This window comes from Gadus morhua, chromosome 22 (genome assembly GCF_902167405.1).
Source record: "Gadus morhua chromosome 22, gadMor3.0, whole genome shotgun sequence".
NCBI classification, from domain to species: domain Eukaryota; kingdom Metazoa; phylum Chordata; class Actinopteri; order Gadiformes; family Gadidae; genus Gadus; species Gadus morhua.
Genome location: NC_044069.1, coordinates 22,247,069 through 22,264,830, shown reverse-complemented (window position 1 = coordinate 22,264,830; position 17,762 = coordinate 22,247,069). Strand labels below are relative to the sequence as shown.

Sequence of the window (17,762 nt, the reverse complement as noted above, 5' to 3'; positions counted from 1 at the left end):
TCCGTAGCCTTCTCTTGAAGTCTGTGAATGTAACCTTATCCTCATTCTGTGTTTCATGGACGGCAAGTGGCTTGAAGGAGTCTGGTAGTCCTTTTAATACCATGGCTATGGTCAGTCCATCACTCATGGTCTCAACCGCATCTCTCAAAGCAGTAATGACGTTTTCCGCTCTTATCATATAGTCAGTAGCACTCTCGTTCTCTGCCATGCTTAACTTGGTCAAAGACATGTACAGGTTTATTATTCGAGGCTTGCTTTTTCCCGAATAATATTCCCTCAATATTCCCAGGGCTTTCCTGCCGGATTCGGCTGCATCGTGCCTGATCAGCGATAGGCTTTTATCGTCTATCAGTCTTACCAGTTCAGCATAGCAATCAGCATTCTTCGCCTCATCTTGGGCTAGCTATTCTGCGGTGGCGTCAGCAGGCTCGTTCATTATTGTCCCTTTTAGCTTACGAATGTGCGAGTCGCCTAGGAATCTTGTTTCCCACAGTTCGTATTTGTCTTCTGATCCATTGAATAAAAGCTTTGCTGCAATGATTCCTACCTTTGTGCTTGCCATTTTTGCTTACGTGCCAATTTCACTCGGGGGCTAATAGCCTCTTTGCTAGTCTCTTAGCTTGCTATACTTTCATTGCTAAGCTAGGTTGTTATCTTCTTTAGCTTTCATGTTATACGTCGCTACTCACATTTAACTTCTTCCGAGAATCTAAAAACGTTCACTTATCTCCAAGCTGGTACACAAAGCATTCACGTTAGCCTAGCATGTCCAAGTTCTGTGTCTACACTGTGCGGCAACTTCTTCTTCCGGTAATCCGTCCGAGATGCTCGTTAACTTGCTTGTGTCCAAACTCTTCCTGGGTCATTAACCTGTTAAGCTGAGATGGGGCGGTGACTCATCGTCTCTGGCGTGGTGAAGAATAAGCAAAGCGATAGATTCTCTTCAGCCTTTATGGCGTATTTATTCTCTGGAATACATGACTGACTATGACTACTGTCCAGTCAGTTCAACGACAATGTACAACAAGACAGTTTGACCTGCGCGTTACTTCACTAGAACGTAGTGACATCATCACGTTGTCCCTTCAGAGTAAGGGCACAATCATATATTAACACTTGACAGAGGTGCACGTATCGTAACAGTTTGTTACAGACTAATATGTGCTAACTGGCAGCTCTTGTGAAGGGTACTGCATTATATGGCCAGCCGGACATATCACATCATGATATAGGCTATACACGCTTAGAAAAATCTGAGGCATTTGAATAGCGGTCTAGTGATCTAAATAAACAAGAACCTGGATTCGGGGATTCAGACTGTATTTTGGGGACGAGACAGACGAACATCAAAACAACCATGAAAAGAAACGTGTTTGGTAGCGAGTACGCTGACTTCCCAGCAAGCTAGAAACATACAGGGCTCACAACAAAACGGTCGAGCAAACACATTTTAACAGAGACTATCAACATCAAGAAGCCACAATACAAAGAGGATTATTATATCGAGCCGGATCCGTGTTTGTGGCGTATCTACGGGTGGGCCTGGTTGGTACAGGCCCAACCAGATTGACAGTGGGCCCCCCCAATCAGATTCATGGAGAAAAAAAAGAAGAAAAAATATATATTTTTAATGTTTAATTGTCTTTCCTCATACCATATGTGTTTTTTTCTTGAATTATTTTTGACTTTTTTTTTTTCTGCCCTGCTGACATTTTCCCGAACATGAACAGTGTTTAAAGGACCATCATAACACTACCTTCCACGTCCTGCAGTGTTGAGAGACTTTTCTCCGGAACAAACAGGATCCAAACGCGATTGAGATCATCCATGCTGACTGGAGGCCTTAACAACTTGACACTTTTGTCTTTTGAAAGACAACTCATTGACAGTTCGGATTATGATGAAATAATCAACTTTTTCAACTCGAAAACTAGGAGACTCCGCCTTGTGTAGAAGCTCCGGTCAGACTGGGTTTTTGTATGCTGGCCCGCCGTGGCATTATTGTTGTTTCTGAACGTTTTTTTCTGAATATTAATTCATTCGATTCGTTTGATCCATTTATATTCATGCAGGCCTATGGGTTGTAGTCACTATATAACGTGAGCTATGCAGTGTTTGATATGTGTTTTTATTTTGTCATTATCCTACATCTGCCTATGTGATATGACATGAGCATAAGGCATATTCAAATTCTACAGATTTGCAAGTTCTCTCCACCTAATAATTTTAGATAGGTAGGCTATATAAGACTCTGCCTTGTGTAGAAGCTCCGGTTAGACCGGGTTTTTGAATGCTGGCCCGCCGTGGCATTATTGCTGTTTCTGAACGTTTTTTTCTGAATATTAATTCATACGATTCGTTTGATCCATATTCATGTTCGTGTTGTAGTCACTATAACGTGAGCTATGCAGTGTTGGATTTTTGTTTTTATTATGTGACATTCTGACATGAGTAAAAGGCATATTAAAATGTAGCCTACTACCGATCTGCACGTTCTCTCCACTTCATAATTTTATATATATATATATATATATATATATATATATATATATATATATATATATATATATATATATATATATATATATATAAATATATATTTAAGCAATAGATCACGCCAGGCTGTGTTATGTGCTCATTATACCACTGTTAAGGGGCGTTGTCCGGCCCCGACGCGCAGCGGAGGGCCGGCGACCTCCTTCACAGTGGTATAATGAGCACATGCCACAGCCTGGCGTGATCTATTGCTTAAATATATATTTATATATATATATATATAAGTGATCTATTGCTTTTATACAACGGTTACTGTTATGGCGAAACGAAAGTCATAGACACACTACATTTAAAAAGAAACCAAGAAAGCCAAAATAGCCGTTTAATTAAAGAATACAAAAAAGTAGTCCCTCCTGGCTGCCGCTATGCATCGACGGTCGCTATTCAACACACTTTAGCGTCCCTCCGAGAGAAGGCTCCGATAGAGCGGTTCGCCGGCAATTTATCCTATGGAGCAGTTCACTCGCCGTGTGCCTAAGCTTTCGTTAGTCTCTCCATCGCCTTGCTCACTCCCGGAGTAACAACATTTACACGCTCTCCATCATCCAACATATGTTTTACTTTGTAACTGTTTCTAATTCCAGGCGCGGAGTGATATGCAAACTTTCACAAAATGATCGGGCGTCATAGCAGTTATGTATACGCTCATTAAGGATAAGGATGACAGAGGCGGAGGGGCCGTGGTGGCAAATCCTTGTGATCTTGCTGAGTAATAATTCTTAGAATGTATCCTAATACGTCCACTTCCTCTTCCACGTTACGAAACAGATAAACTCAGTATGATTAATAGATGTGAATGCGAAAGTTCCGGAATCATGCACGGATGAATTGGCCTATGCTGAATTCCAATAACAACCAATGCCCTCTCTACCATCACAGAGCCATTGTCAACTCTAGAAACTCCCAGACTGCCATGAATGAATCATTAGAAAAAGTGGCATTAAACAGTATCCCAACAACTAATGGCAAAGTATCAATGGCTGAATAAAGATAAGAGTCTCTATAATTCCCCACTTTTTTTCTCGGAAAATGTTTGCGTCCCCAACTTTACCTTTTGTGCGCCTGCTTTTACACAAATTGTTCAACTAATGAGTGATCATGGTTTGATCCATATTCATGTTCGTGTTGTAGTCACTATAACGTGAGCTATGCAGTGTTGGATTTTTGTTTTTATTATGTGACATTCTGACATGAGTAAAAGGCATATTAAAATGTAGCCTACTACCGATCTGCACGTTCTCTCCACTTCATAATTTTATATAGATATATATATAAATATATATTTAAGCAATAGATCACGCCAGGCTGTGTTATGTGCTCATTATACCGCTGTTAAGGGGCGTTGTCCGGCCCGGATGCGGGCCGGACAACAGCGGAGGGCCGGCGACCTCCTTCACAGTGGTATAATGAGCACATGCCACTGACTGAAGTGATCTATTGCTTTTATACAACGGTTACTGTTATGGCGAAACGAAAGTCATAGACACACTACACTTAAAAAGAAACCAAGAAAGCCAAAATAGCCGTTTAATTAAAGAATACAAAAAAGTAGTCCCTCCTGGCTGCCGCTATGCATCGACGGTCGCTATTCAACACACTTTAGCGTCCCTCCGAGAGAAGGCTCCGATAGAGCGGTTCGCCGGCAATTTATCCTATGGAGCAGTTCACTCGCCGTGTGCCTAAGCTTTCGTTAGTCTCTCCATCGCCTTGCTCACTCCCGGAGTAACAACATTTACACGCTCTCCATCATCCAACATATGTTTTACTTTGTAACTGTTTCTACTTCCAGGCGCGGAGTGATATGCAAACTTTCACAAAATGATCGGGCGTCATAGCAGTTATGTATACGCTCATTATACAACAGTTGGGAACCAATCAGATCGCTGGATTTAGGTCCCCCGTTGTATAAATATATATATACATGCATGTTCCTTTCATCTTTGAAAAAAACCAAGGCCCATCCAGATATTCCTAGGCCCACCCATAAATTACGTTCTGAATCCGCCATTGGTCTCTAGTACCTTAAAGCAATTCGGTGCTTCGTGAGACCCGAGAATCCAGCGAGAGTGGGCGGCGGGTCGCCGGCAGAAATTTGCATATTCACTTTTTCCGCCATTATGAAACCATCACAATGACTCTTAACCTGTTATATTAAGGTAAATTAAACCAGAAAAGTTGCATAGTTCCCCTTTAAGTAGTTTTCTGCTGACTAAGACACTTGACTCACTCGATAGGATCGATGAATGTTTTCCATATTCTTTACGCACAGGCCCATGACAGCACATCCCAGAAAGACGCCCCAATAAAATATCCAGAAGTCATGGGCGAATACGGGGGCAGGCAGAATTGGGTGGTAACAAAGTTATCCGTAACATCCGCAAATCCGTGGAATAAATAGACTCTTCCTCAAGATAAGGTATTCAACAAGTTGAAGTTCGCATCGCAACATGACTTCTTTATCAAGTAGGTGTTGTGTAGGCGAGACTTTTTTCATGCGCTGTTCTGGTGTGAGTGTGTGTGGTTTATCCTCACTTTCTCCTCTTTCTTGCAGACTTCCCTCTGCTCTCTGCGATAACACTGGGGACTTTTGCGTGGTTCACCTCGGCCGCCCCGTTGGCCCAGCTGGACCGTCCGTCGGGAGAGCCTCCGGGTCAGGTGCTTGAAGCCGAGGGGCTGCTCTGCGACTCCCCGGTGTGGGGTGTGTTCATCGCGTCCACCACGCGTCACAAGGAACAGGTGAGCGGTCCTGATGGCAGCAGAAATAATCTACCGTGTAACGTGGTCATTTTACTTGTTGGTTTACTTTAATTTGATATTGAATTGATTTGCTGTCACGTGGTTCGATTTATTTTTATGAATGAAATGGTGAAATGGTGTAAAGACGACAAAATGGGAAACAGGAACGACTGTCGATACCCAGGTCTGCGATACCTATAATAACTGTAGTCCTACATGTTCTGTAGTCATCATCTACATTTCACCATTCTTCTCAAACTCCTCCAGTTTGAAGATGAATTCTCAATTGAGGCCAATTATGACTTTCTGGAACGAACCGAAATCCCCTCGCCTCCTGCAGGCTGCCCGGTCACCATGAACAAGGTAAAGCCCGGGGGCCTACACTTAATGTAATAAATCATATAAAGAGAATGAATGAAAAATAAAATCATTGCTTGAATTTTTCTGAGAAGTGATTCTCTCAGCATGAGTGAGAGTTTACATAAATATCATTCAACCTATGTAGGGAGATATTTATTATTATTGCCAATTATACTTGGAAATAGGCCAAACAAATGTTACTTTGTCATTATTTAGCTTTGTGACTTTGTTCCATCGAAATGTAAAGGGTTGTATCCCAGAAATAAATGTAAACAATAGTATGTGTAGAATTACATCTCATTTGGGTAATAGCTTTGGGTATGTTCAGCCTTGTAGGTCATATATAATCACTGAGAGAGACATACCTTGACTCCCGATATATACGTTAACAGAGCCTGGCGGCTGGCCCTTTTCTGTTCATATACAAATACTTTAGGCCAATATTAAACAATCATGACGTGCCTTGGAGGTTGACCTGCTCTCTCCTCTGCTCCTGTACAGGAGGCCTGTCTCTTGAGACTGGTGCAGGGTCTGCAGAAGTACAAGGTGCTGCTGACGCACGTGAAGAAGGAGTACCCCGACAATGCCCTTCTACCGCACATCAAGTACAATAGTGACCTTCTGATTCATCTCATTGAGGAAAAGGTGAGAACGGAGTTACCACTGCTCTATTACACACAAGTTGGCCCAGGTTGGACAACGCAACAGGGCACAAAGGGCTTTATACTACCACAGTCAAATATAGTCCTGTTTAAAACTAAATAATTATTTATTGATTGTTTGCCAAACAGATGAGGCACCCGGAGCGGCTAACAGTGCTCAGTGACACCGAGGCCCAGAGCATACTGCAAGGTCTGGAAAACACCAACACGTTTCAAAGGAAGGTCACCGCACACAGCATCCTGCGCAAACTGCACCTGTTCCTGATTGACAGCAGCCGCGACCTCTGTCGAAAGGAGAAGTTCAATCATCAGAGGCCATAGAGTGGCTCACAAAGTACAGCTCAGCTCAGTCCAATCAAAGCCATTAAACCTTCAATGCTGCTCCGAGTGATCTACAAGTGGAAAATTGTCTTTCCTTGTCAAGCAAAATGAGTTGCAACTGTTATTTAGGTTATTTTGTAAATTTTAATTTATGATATTTATGGTGAACTTATTTATTGTCTTGTTCTTTGCATTTTTGAAGTCACTTTTACAATGGATCTTTATAATGTATTTCCTTACCTTGAATGTACTGTAGCCAGTTGTAAGTTAACATTTTTTATATTTCAATGATGCAAATATATTTCGAAATATTTATAAAAAATATGACTTGTAAAGCGGAAGCTGCACCGGTGTCAGGTTTCAAGAATATGTATTATTATTTCAACTTTGTTAAGTTATTTTTGTACGCGTATTAAACAAATGTCCAATGCAATTAGTCTTTATGATATGCATTTTTAAGACATAATTACAAAAATTCCCATGCACACACAAGATTTTACCTAGCTAAGAATATAGCATAAACATATAGGGTAAAATGTTCCAGGGAGAGTTCAAAGCAGGCAAACCCATTATGGGCCACCATAACTTGGACCATAACAAATTAATGTTTTTCCAGGAATGAACCTCACAGTCCAAACAGTACTCTGTGTGTTGCTGACCACCAGACCTCAGTGGTAGTCAAGGGACTCTGTACAATATTACTCTACAGCCTTTATTGTTGCGTGTATCAAACTAAGATGAAGAAAGGAAATCTTGAAAATAAATAAAATGGGATATGCAGATACACAAGACACTAATCTCACTGAAGGTTTATTGTCAGAATCTCCAGGATAAAAACAGCCATTTCCAACGTATGCAGATATACGTACAATAATAATGCATATGCAAACAAAGCATTACACAAATATAAATGGATTAACAAAAAGACGAGTCATGCACTTCCGACAATCACATTACTCCCTTGGTCATCTGCAATTCAGACATAAATACAGATACCATATTCTATGTATTTTATATATACTATATTTCTGAGGGCCATTAGTTATTACAGGAACAGTCCATTGTTATCCACTTGACTTCCCGAGGGTCCGGCCCGCAACAGTGATGGATGAGTGGATGGGTCGCGTGCAGAGCCTTCCTCAGCCCCATAGCAAACTAGTCGAGAGTTGAAGAGATAAAACAGAATAAACATGGTAAACCTGGTAACATCCCTTCAGACTTGAAGCGGACAATGCTTTGTCCATGTCATTTGTCCAGCAATATAGCAGGATCTTTGTGATAAGAGCACTGCAATTATTCAACAAACTCCAAACTGACCAAGACATTGATTCAAAAAGACAAAAGGGCTGTATTACAAGAACAGGGAAGTTATTTAGCCATGTTATATTGTTAACTGAGGTTTTAGTCAGGAGGGAAGGGTACAATGGTATGATCACAGGTTTGGTCCTCAAAGTGACATTTTGTACACACCTCAGAATTGTGGGTTCAGGCATTCCGGGATCCGCTCCACGCTGGAAGCCTGAAATTAAAAAAAAGGTATTGTTTGAGCCCATCAGGTACAGCCTAATGGAGCATCATACTCATAACGCATCATACTCATAGGCTATGGCGCATCCTGCCGACCACTTAGGAGGCTCGAACGTAAATTAGAATCTGGCAAAAACTGATCACGAATAAAAAAAATAACACAAGGTCCAATCTGCATGGTTCAGTATGTTAACAATATCTTAACGTTGGATTAAGGGCTGAGCCAGAAACAATAGCTGATACACAAACAAGAGTCTGTTGGTGTTTCCACGATACAGGCCTACGATGGCTAACCCGAGCACCAGCCCGATAATAGGCTATGAAGAGTACAAACAAATTTATCGCAGACACTGTCAGTACAACAGCCAAATGCCAAGAACTAACAATCACTAGGTTAACCCATTTCCTGTATACTACAAAGATAGCTTCATAATTGTTAGTTGCAGTTGCAGACCAAACCATATCCAACTCTACGAGAATGAGTTGGATTAACAATATACAGCATACTTGTACACTGTAAAAGGTTACTACTGTGACCAAGTAGTTTGTCTCTCGAAGGAGAGACAAAAACTTCAGTAAGAAAACAAAAGTGATTCCTAGGTTACACACTTCCCCTCTGGACTTCATTGGTCAACCATTAGTCATTCTTTATAAAAAATAAAACAAGTCCATATTAAGCCCTTCATTTGCGAACAATCCTAAACAGCATTTGAAATACTTTATTACTGTAAGACTAAGATACTTTTCCCATACAGACGGGAAATAAGAGGGTCTGACACATTTTTTTTGTGCCAGGATTAACGCAAGCTGGGAATGGGCCTGGTTGTTGGATTTGGCTGCAGGAGAGACAGCTCAGTGGGAGGATTACCCCCACAGATGCGTGTCACTGGATGGCTGCAAATTAATGAATTATCTTAGGTGATGACTAAAGTTTCCCCGGATATTTAAAGTATGACTGGGGAAGTATTTCCCAACCGGAGACAGGAAGTCCTGTATGATGAAATTGATAACGAAACATCTACCGGTCCAGTATGTCGACAATCTGCAGCATTCTCAGATCAATTTAGAGGTCACGAGTCGATGAGCGTCCCTGATGATATCTTCAACGGATGCACGTTCATCGCAGACAACTCCTCCCTCAAGCACCGCCCACCACAGAGTGAAGGACAAGCCACACACGTCTCAGCAGAACTACCAGACTCCAACCACAATAGCCACAATATATCGCCACAGATATGTTGATGTCAAAAACGGATAAGTAAAGACCTGCAGCTGAATGCCCACTAATACATGGCAGGGCAACTAACTATGATGACTGATGAATATGATTTTTATTGTATTCTCCTCAGGCCTCACTGTTGATTGTCTCAAGGATAATCCGAGGAAGCCCCAGCAGACACTCGTACAAAGGAGGCACTGACTCCCAGAGAAAGGTCTGAAGACCGTAAAGACAACCCGGCCTTTCTATTTTACCATCATACGGATAAACACTGTGTCGACTCGTGCATCCCCGCGTGTGATCACGCATTTTACCAACACATGGTCGATAGGAAAATATGCTAAGCTACATTGCTAGCTTGACACAAAATGACAGATAACCCCCGAATGTTAAGACACTGACCTAGGTAGAGCACCGTAGGAATGAAGCCCCATCGGATGACGAACTGGCCGCATTGGAAGACCTGCTGCAGCCGCTGCTTGGTCTCTTTACTCAGTTTAGCCATGGCTCAAAGGCAGAGCTTCAGACGGTGCAGGCAGCTTCGTGTGGATTACAAGCAGCAGGCTGACAGGAGCGGAGCGGACTAGGTGAACTAGTGGAATGGGCGACAGGGTTGCCAGATTGGGCTGAAAATCAGGCCCAACCTGGCTACAGCACGGCGAACGAGCTGCAATTGTTGACAGATTCGGCAAACTGTCCCGCCCAAACTGGCAACACTGTTTGGTGACTTCCCTCGGGGATAGAGTGCCGTAAACCCGAGAATAGTGTCGTGGGTGAATAGGCCAAAGCGCGTCATCTAGAGGTCGATGTAATCTGTAACATTGTGCGATTAAATATTGACGCAGTACCGATTTAACGTTGGTCAAGTATTGGGATTTTGGTGTTTGTTGCACATTAGGCACATTTTTATCGGGAAGCTGAATACTGAATACCGTAAGCGTGATTTCAAGGCGTTGCTCAGGTCTTATAGCTGGATACCAGCCTGAACTCCGCCCACAAAATATTTGGTCTGGGAGATTGAGGCCGTTTCTCAATTCCTAGCACTCGTGCTACGGACTCGATGACTTGCAAGCACGTACGTGGCAAGTCTGTACTTCAAGCACATACTTGCGAGCACGCGAGTACGTACCTGCGATTGGAACAGCAGCGGACTCGATGACGTCACCACCTCTGCTCGTCCGTTAACTGTGCTACGGCCTCATTTAGGCATATACTACTGAACAATATAAACAAATGATTAAAAAAAAAATCCCAGCCTCTTTCATTTTCAAATAGTATGTAAATATTCTGAATGAATAAAAATTGAAAAGATATGCGTGTCCTGTCATGTGTATAAGCTATACACACACGACTTTATATATATTTATATATTATCTTATATTATTATTATTATTATTATTATTATAATATTATTATTATTATTATTATTATATAAGTTAAGAGTAACTTAAGCTGCAGTTGTGCGTCTTCTCCATATTGTCCGCCATCGTACTGCTGCGAGTGCGAAATGCATCCTGGGATTTATAGCGATTGCAAGCACACACGAGCCACCTCCGATGCATGCTTGGTGAAACCAGAGAATGTCTAATATGAGGAGAACTGGCACTCGCGGGTTAGTTCCGGTTTTCTGGACTGGTTGCAGTAATAATCTTTGACCACGCGGGGCGCTCGTAGGCGAGTCCAGAATGAATGGGAGCCAACGGGGTTTTATCCTCAGAATCCACTTTTTTCACGATGTAATTTTTTGTCAAGTAATTTGAAAGTTGCTATCAAAGGGTGGGGCTAAGATAATAAACTCAGCTGAATATTGCATTTTTTAAGGTCACGTATCTGTTCTAAAAAGGCGTTAAAAACATGCGATGACGTCACACACTGTAATACTGTCAGAGGTACTGCTTTACGGCAGTTTCTAAAGCACTTCCCTTTTCCCGCAAAGATAACACCAGCTGTTGGAGGTAAGGCTTTTTTTTTGCTTAATACCCTAGTTACAGAGTTTTAGTGAGCTAATGTAAAAAAAAGAAATGCGCGAATGTTTTACATATGTATGTTACTTACAGAGAGTGTTTTTTCTAATCCTCACTAGTGCCGATGATAAAGCTTTTTTTTTTAGTAACGATTATGAGCCATTTCTTTCTCCTAAAATAGAAACCTGGATTAGAATCATAACTTTAAGACTGCATCAATTTAGTTTACATCAGTAAACAATCTGCTAGAGAGCAGTGTTCTGTTGTTCTCCTCATGCCTCTTCCTTTCTTGATCTCTACAGTCGGACCTTGATGCTGTGACAACGGACAAGTCTTCTTCCTCTGTCCTTTTCTCCTGCCTCTGTTCAGTATGTTCAGTGTTGTTGAATCATTTCTCTTTTTTTTTATTAGTTACTGTTCTTATTGTGTTCTTGTTAGTGTGATGTTTGAATAAACTTGCCTGTTGCAATGTTGGTATAATGTTTGTATAATTACTGTTATACAACTGTTACTGTTTCAATGTGACCCAGACCATATTTCTCATTTAACAAACATGTGTAGCTTATAATGTGTTGCATGGCAGAGCAATTATATTCAATGGCTTAAAACAAACCCATCTGTAAAGATCAGTGAATGCATAGAAATCAATGACAAGTGGTGTAGATGGTTTCCCCACTGTGCAAGGTCATTAGCCCAAGTCCTACAAAAAAAAAACGACTGTAATAGCAGATGTTGAAGTTGTTAAATCGTTAACTAACCATTTGTATGGAACAATCGGTTAAGGTAAGTTAAGTGCTTGAGTCTCGACTCGACACTTTAGAGAATGTCTAGCGCGCAACTTGAATAAGCCATGTGCGATATTACCCGGGCTCCAGCGCAACTTCCCTTACCAGGTGAAGCCTCAGTTAGCCTAGGACCATTCATACAGGAGCAAGCAAGAACGTTACCCTTTTCTGTCGTTGGGAAACGAAAAGACGGACAATCCGTTTCCACTGTAAGTGCAGTTTATCATTGCACATTTACGAGGCATTTCTTTTTTAAACTATCTTTATTTTCGAAAAATAGACAATGACAGATTAAATGATATTTAGCGGGATATTGACTGTATTATCTAAGGTGGTCATACCGTACCTACCATGTATATAACACATTGAACATTGAACACAAGAAATTGAAGAAATTCCGTTTATGCCCATGTACTTTCACCATACATAGGCCTACTATCTAAAAAATAAAATGGCCTGCAGGAAAATATAAATACAGTACGCAAAAATTGAGTTAACACGTTTCTGAATGCTCTTCAGCTTCAGATGCCGTCAAAGGGGTCTCTGGTCGTAGTCAGTCGCAAGTCCGTCCCTGACCAATCAGCATTCATTAGCAGAATGCTAGCGTGTATGGCCAACCACGGCCCCAACTGTAAGAAATCGAAAGGACATAAGTACTCACTCATTTGACTTTTGAACCATAATCTATATTGAACTTGCGGAATCTACAATAAAATTTGCGATATTTCAACGACAAGCAGGTGAAAGAGGCATAATTAGCCGTTTAGCCCCATAGACTCCCATTTAATCTGGACTCGCCCGCGATCACCCCCAGTGGATGTCTCATGGAATTACAACCAAAATCGGTACAATGGGGCGTATAGGTAGTGCCCAGGCTCTTCGTAGACGGGCTCTGGTGAAACGGCGAGATCGAGCACGCATCAAGAACACTTCCGGGTTTTACGACGGTACTCGCTTGATGCGTGCTTCGAATTGGAACAGTGCTCGGGCAACGACTGATGACGTTTCACGAGTCCACGAGCACGCACAAGTACGCGAATTGAGAAACGGCCTCAGTCTGGAATTGAGCTCGTTGGGAGGTATTAGGTCAGATCAAAAAGTGATCTGACCAATCAAATTGTAAGGGCGGGCTTTATACGTTGATGGAAAGATGACACACATTAACGTAATCAAGCACGTCACCAAAGAGCGCTCAGCGCTTTTACTTTTTTTCCCAAAAATGCTGACCGTGTTGCCAATTTGTCCGTGTATCCTTAAATTCTTTTTACAAAACAGGCATAAATCGTTTATGTCCATCTTCTTTTTCTACTTCTTCGAACATGCGCTCAGTTGAGTTAGTTTGAGAATAGCTGTGCTTCGCACAACATACGCCACATACTACGTTGCTCTGATTGGTTTTAGGTCTATCCAATTGAGCGAAGAGGCATTTTCCTTCCTGGTTCCGCCCTATAATCACAGCCCAATGGTTCGGTCTCAGACTCATATTCTGACTAGAATTATGAGTATGACATCGCCAGGCTACAGGTCTTATGCATGGTGGCGAGTTCAGACAGAGAATAGCCGTTTCTCAATTCGCGTACTTGTGCGTGCTCGTGGACTCGTGAAACGTCATCAGTCGTTGCCCGAGCACTGTTACAATTCGAAGCACGCATCAAGCGAGTACTGTCGTAAAACCCGGAGGTGTTCTTGATGCGTGCTCGATCCTTTATTATGTCCATGGCTCGATCTCGCAGTTTCACACCGAGCATGCATCGGAGGTGGCTCGTGTGTGCTTGCAATCGCTATAAATCCCAGGATGCATTTCGCACTCGCAGCAGTACGATGGCGGACAATATGGAGAAGACGCATGGCACAACTGTAGCTTAAGTTACTCTTAACTTATGTATTTTTATAATATATAATATAATAATAATAATAATAATAATATATAAATATATATATATAAAGTCGTGTGTGTATAGCTTATACACATGACAGGACACGCATATCTTTTAAATTTTTATTCATTCAGAATATTTACATACTATTTGAAAATGAAAGAGGCTGGGATTTTGTTTTATATCATTTGTTTATATTGTTCAGTAGTATATGCCTAAATGAGGCCGTAGCACAGTTAACGGACGAGCAGAGGTGGTAACATCATCGAGTGCTGCTGTTCCAATTGCAGGTACGTACTCGCGTGCTCGCAAGTCTGTGCTTGAAGTACGGACTTGCCAAGTCCGTACTTGCAAGTCATCGAGTCCGTAGTACGCGTGCTAGGAATTGAGAAACGGCCAATGTCTAATATGAGGAGAATGGGCACTCGCTGGTTAGTTCCGGTTTTCTGGAATGGTTGCGGTAATAATCTCTGTCCACGCGGGGCGCTCGTAGGCGAGTCCAGAATGAATGGGAGCCTATGGGGTTTTATCCTCAGAATCCACTTTTCTCACTATGTAATTTTTTGTCAAGTAATTTGAAAATTGCGTTCAAAAGGTGGGGCTAAAATAATGAACTCAGCTGAATATTGCATTTTTAGGGTCACGTATCTGTTCTAAAAAGGTATTAAAAAAATACGATGACGTCACACATTGGCAGTTTCTCAATTCGCGTACTTGTGCGTGCTCGTGGACTCGTGAAACGTCATCAGTCGTTGCCCGAGCACTGTTCCAATTCGAAGCACGCATCAAGCGAGTACTGTCGTAAAACCCGGAAGTGTTCTTGATGCGTGCTCGATCTCGCCGTTTCACCAAGCATGCATCGGAGGTGGCTCGTGTGTGCTTGCAATCGCTATAAATCCCAGGATGCATTTCGCACTCGCAGCAGTACGATGGCGGACGATATGGAGAAGACGCACAACTGTAGCTTAAGTTACTCTTAACTTATATATATATTTATATAATATAATAATAATATAAGATAATATATAAATAAATATATATAAAGTCGTGTGTGTATAGCTTATACAACTGACAGGACACGCATATATTTTCAATTTTTATTCATTTAGAATATTTACATACTATTTGAAAATGAAAGAGGCTGGGATTTTGTTTTATATCATTTGTTTATATTGTTCAGTAGTATATGCCTAAATGAGGCCGTAGCACAGTTAACGGACGAGCAGATGTGGTGACGTCATCGAGTCCGCTGCTGTTCCAATCGCAGGTACGTACTCGCGTGCTCGCAAGTATGTGCTTGAAGTACAGACTTGCCAAGTACGTGCTTGCAAGTCATCGAGTCCGTAGTACGCGTGCTAGGAATTGAGAAACAGCTACGGTCATACTGTCAGAGGTACTGCTTTACGGCAGTTTCTGAAGCACTTCCCGCAACGATAATACCAGCTGTTGGAGGTAAGGCTTTTTCTTGCTTACTAGTTAGAGTTTTAGTGAGCTAATGTAAAAAAAAGAAATGCGCGAATGTTTTACATATGTATGTAACTTACAGAGTGTTTTTTTTTAATCCTCACTAGTGCCGATTATAAAGCTTTTTTTTTAGTAACGATTATGAGCCATTTCTTTCTCCTGAAATAGAAACCTGGATTAGAATCATAATTTTGAGGCCCCGTCCACACGAAGCCGATTTCATGGCGAAACCGCAAAGGTCTTGTACGGTTCGGCCTTCCGTCCACACGAAGCCGGCGAATCCGCTGACCGAAACCGCAAACTTCTGAAACCACCCTCGGAGGTGGTTTCAAATCTACCCGGTTTCGTTTTGGATTCGTGTGGACGCTTGAAACCGACTGAAACCGCAAACCATGACGTCATCGCCCCCCCCCCTTCGATCCTCTAGCCAATGACTGTTAAGCCCGCGGAGTCTCACCCTTTATGCGCATGCTCGCCTCTTTTCTTATTTATTTTCCTTCTGGATTTCTGTAGCAGAAGCAGCGCCCCTTATGGGCCTGGCTTGTGTACTACAGCGTTTCTACAGGTCTACCCGGTTTCGCTTGGCTTCGTCTTTACGGAGATACTTCGAAACCGGATAGATCGAAACCGTAACGGTTTCGCCCGTTTCGGCTTCGTGTGGACGGGGCCTAAGACTGCATCAACTAAATTGACATCAGTAAACAAGTCCTAGAGAGCAGTGTTCTGTTGTACTCCTCCTCATGCCTCTTCCTTTCTTGATCTCTACAGTTGGACATTGATGCTGTGACAACGGACAAGTCTTCTTCCTCTGTCCTTTTCCCCTGCCTCTGTTCTGTATGTTCAGTGTTGTTAAATCATTTATCTTTTTTTTTATTATTTACTATTAGTTACTGTTCTTATTGTGTTCTTGTTATTGTGATGTTTGAATAAACTTGCCTGTTGCAATGTTGGTCTAATGTTTGTATAATTACTGTTATACAACTGTTACTGTTTCAATGTGACCCAGACTATATTTCTCATTTAACAAACATGCGTAGCTTATAATGTGTTCCAGGGCTGTCTGTAAAGATCAGTGAATGCATAGCAATCAATGACCAGTAGGGCTGTAACGATACACAAACTCACGATTCGGTTTGTATCACGATTTTTGACCCACGGTTCGATATATCCCACGATTTTTTGAAATTTAAAAAGCATTTTATTTAAACCACTTGTATACCAATTAACTTAATGTAACATTTAATATCAAATAATTTGGAACACTGAACAGATTTGAACAGAAAGAATACTATTAAAGTATAGCTAAATGAATAAAGAAATAACGTGTGGGAGGATGCTTTTTTCAACTGTTTGGTTGGTTTAGTCAAATATCCTTATTAGCACTACTTATTAGGCTATGTAGCTTAAATAATGACATAATCAGGCCGTATAGAATGCAACATGTTTAATAGCCTAACTTTCAATAGATGGAGAAAAACCTGAAGGTCATGAACGTCGCGATAACGAGGCGTTACGAGTAGCATATGTGTGTGCGCCAGAATGGCAATGTGCGTATGCGTGTGTGAGTGACGTCAGCGAGTGAGTGGACGAGCGAGGAAAGCGAGCGGTAGCGCGTGTGTCTAGTGAAGAAGCGAACGAGTCCGGTAGAATAAAGTACCCATCCTGTCAATAATCGGTGGCCGCTTCATTCCGACCTATAAGCAGACAAACTGCCAGTCAAATCACGCAAAACACTAGAGACAGGATCACACAGGCCCCCTCTGGATAAATGTCGTTCATATCGCATATGAGCACTTCGACGGCTGTGGAGAAATGCGCCACGGAGGATTGCAGTCACATACTTACGGCATCGATAGGAGGGGGCGCTGTCAGCAGACTATTATCTAGACAAATTATTAGCAAATTTCAATCTGACAATTTGACCGCAGAGTTAGAAAGGGCGTATCGCGCTTCTGCCTTCTCACACCGCGAGACAGGATCGTGGCTTTGAGTATCGCGATTTTCGGTTTGATACGCGTATCGTTACAGTCCTAATGACCAGTGGTGTAGATGGTTTTCGCTCTGTGCAAGGTCATTAGCCCAAGTAAGTCCTATAAAAAAAGAACTACAGTACTAGCAGATGTTGAAGTTGTTAAATCGTTAACAAACAATTTGTATGGAACATCGGTTAAGGTAAGTTAAGTGCTTGAGTCTCGACACTCGCGATTTTACCCGGGCTCAAGCACAACTTTCCCTACCAGGTGCAGCCTCAGGTAGCTACAGGAGCAAGCAAGAACGTTACCCTTTTCTGT

The 17,762-nt window shown here is 41.9% G+C and overlaps 2 protein-coding genes across 2 annotated transcripts; one reads left to right on the top strand and one right to left on the bottom strand.

Moving 5' to 3' along the window:
* Nucleotides 1-4,841: 4,841 nt before the first annotated feature.
* On the top strand, nucleotides 4,842-7,068 carry LOC115535986 (interleukin-6). Its single transcript, XM_030347626.1, has 5 exons — nucleotides 4,842-5,019; nucleotides 5,108-5,292; nucleotides 5,560-5,655; nucleotides 6,154-6,297; nucleotides 6,444-7,068. Exons 1-5 carry the CDS (start codon nucleotides 5,004-5,006, stop codon nucleotides 6,633-6,635), a joined length of 633 nt encoding a protein of 210 aa, XP_030203486.1. The 5' UTR covers nucleotides 4,842-5,003; the 3' UTR covers nucleotides 6,636-7,068.
* A 351-nt stretch (nucleotides 7,069-7,419) lies between these two features.
* On the bottom strand, nucleotides 7,420-10,095 carry tomm7 (translocase of outer mitochondrial membrane 7 homolog (yeast)). Its single transcript, XM_030347628.1, has 3 exons — nucleotides 9,784-10,095; nucleotides 8,106-8,154; nucleotides 7,420-7,790 (listed from the first exon to the last, which is right to left on the bottom strand). Exons 1-3 carry the CDS (start codon nucleotides 9,884-9,886, stop codon nucleotides 7,775-7,777), a joined length of 168 nt encoding a protein of 55 aa, XP_030203488.1. The 5' UTR covers nucleotides 9,887-10,095; the 3' UTR covers nucleotides 7,420-7,774.
* Nucleotides 10,096-17,762: the final 7,667 nt, after the last annotated feature.

Bases quoted from the DNA above. Each gene is read 5' to 3' on its own strand.
- LOC115535986 (XM_030347626.1), top strand. The intron at 5,656-6,153 runs GTAAAGCCCGGG...GCTCCTGTACAG, and splicing joins GCCCGGTCACCATGAACAAG to GAGGCCTGTCTCTTGAGACT. The intron at 6,298-6,443 runs GTGAGAACGGAG...TTTGCCAAACAG, and splicing joins TTCATCTCATTGAGGAAAAG to ATGAGGCACCCGGAGCGGCT.
- tomm7 (XM_030347628.1), bottom strand. From the start codon at position 9,886: ATGGCTAAACTGAGTAAAGAGACCAAGCAGCGGCTGCAGCAGGTCTTC. The intron at 8,155-9,783 runs GTCAGTGTCTTA...TTTTAATTTCAG, and splicing joins TCCTACGGTGCTCTACCTAG to GCTTCCAGCGTGGAGCGGAT.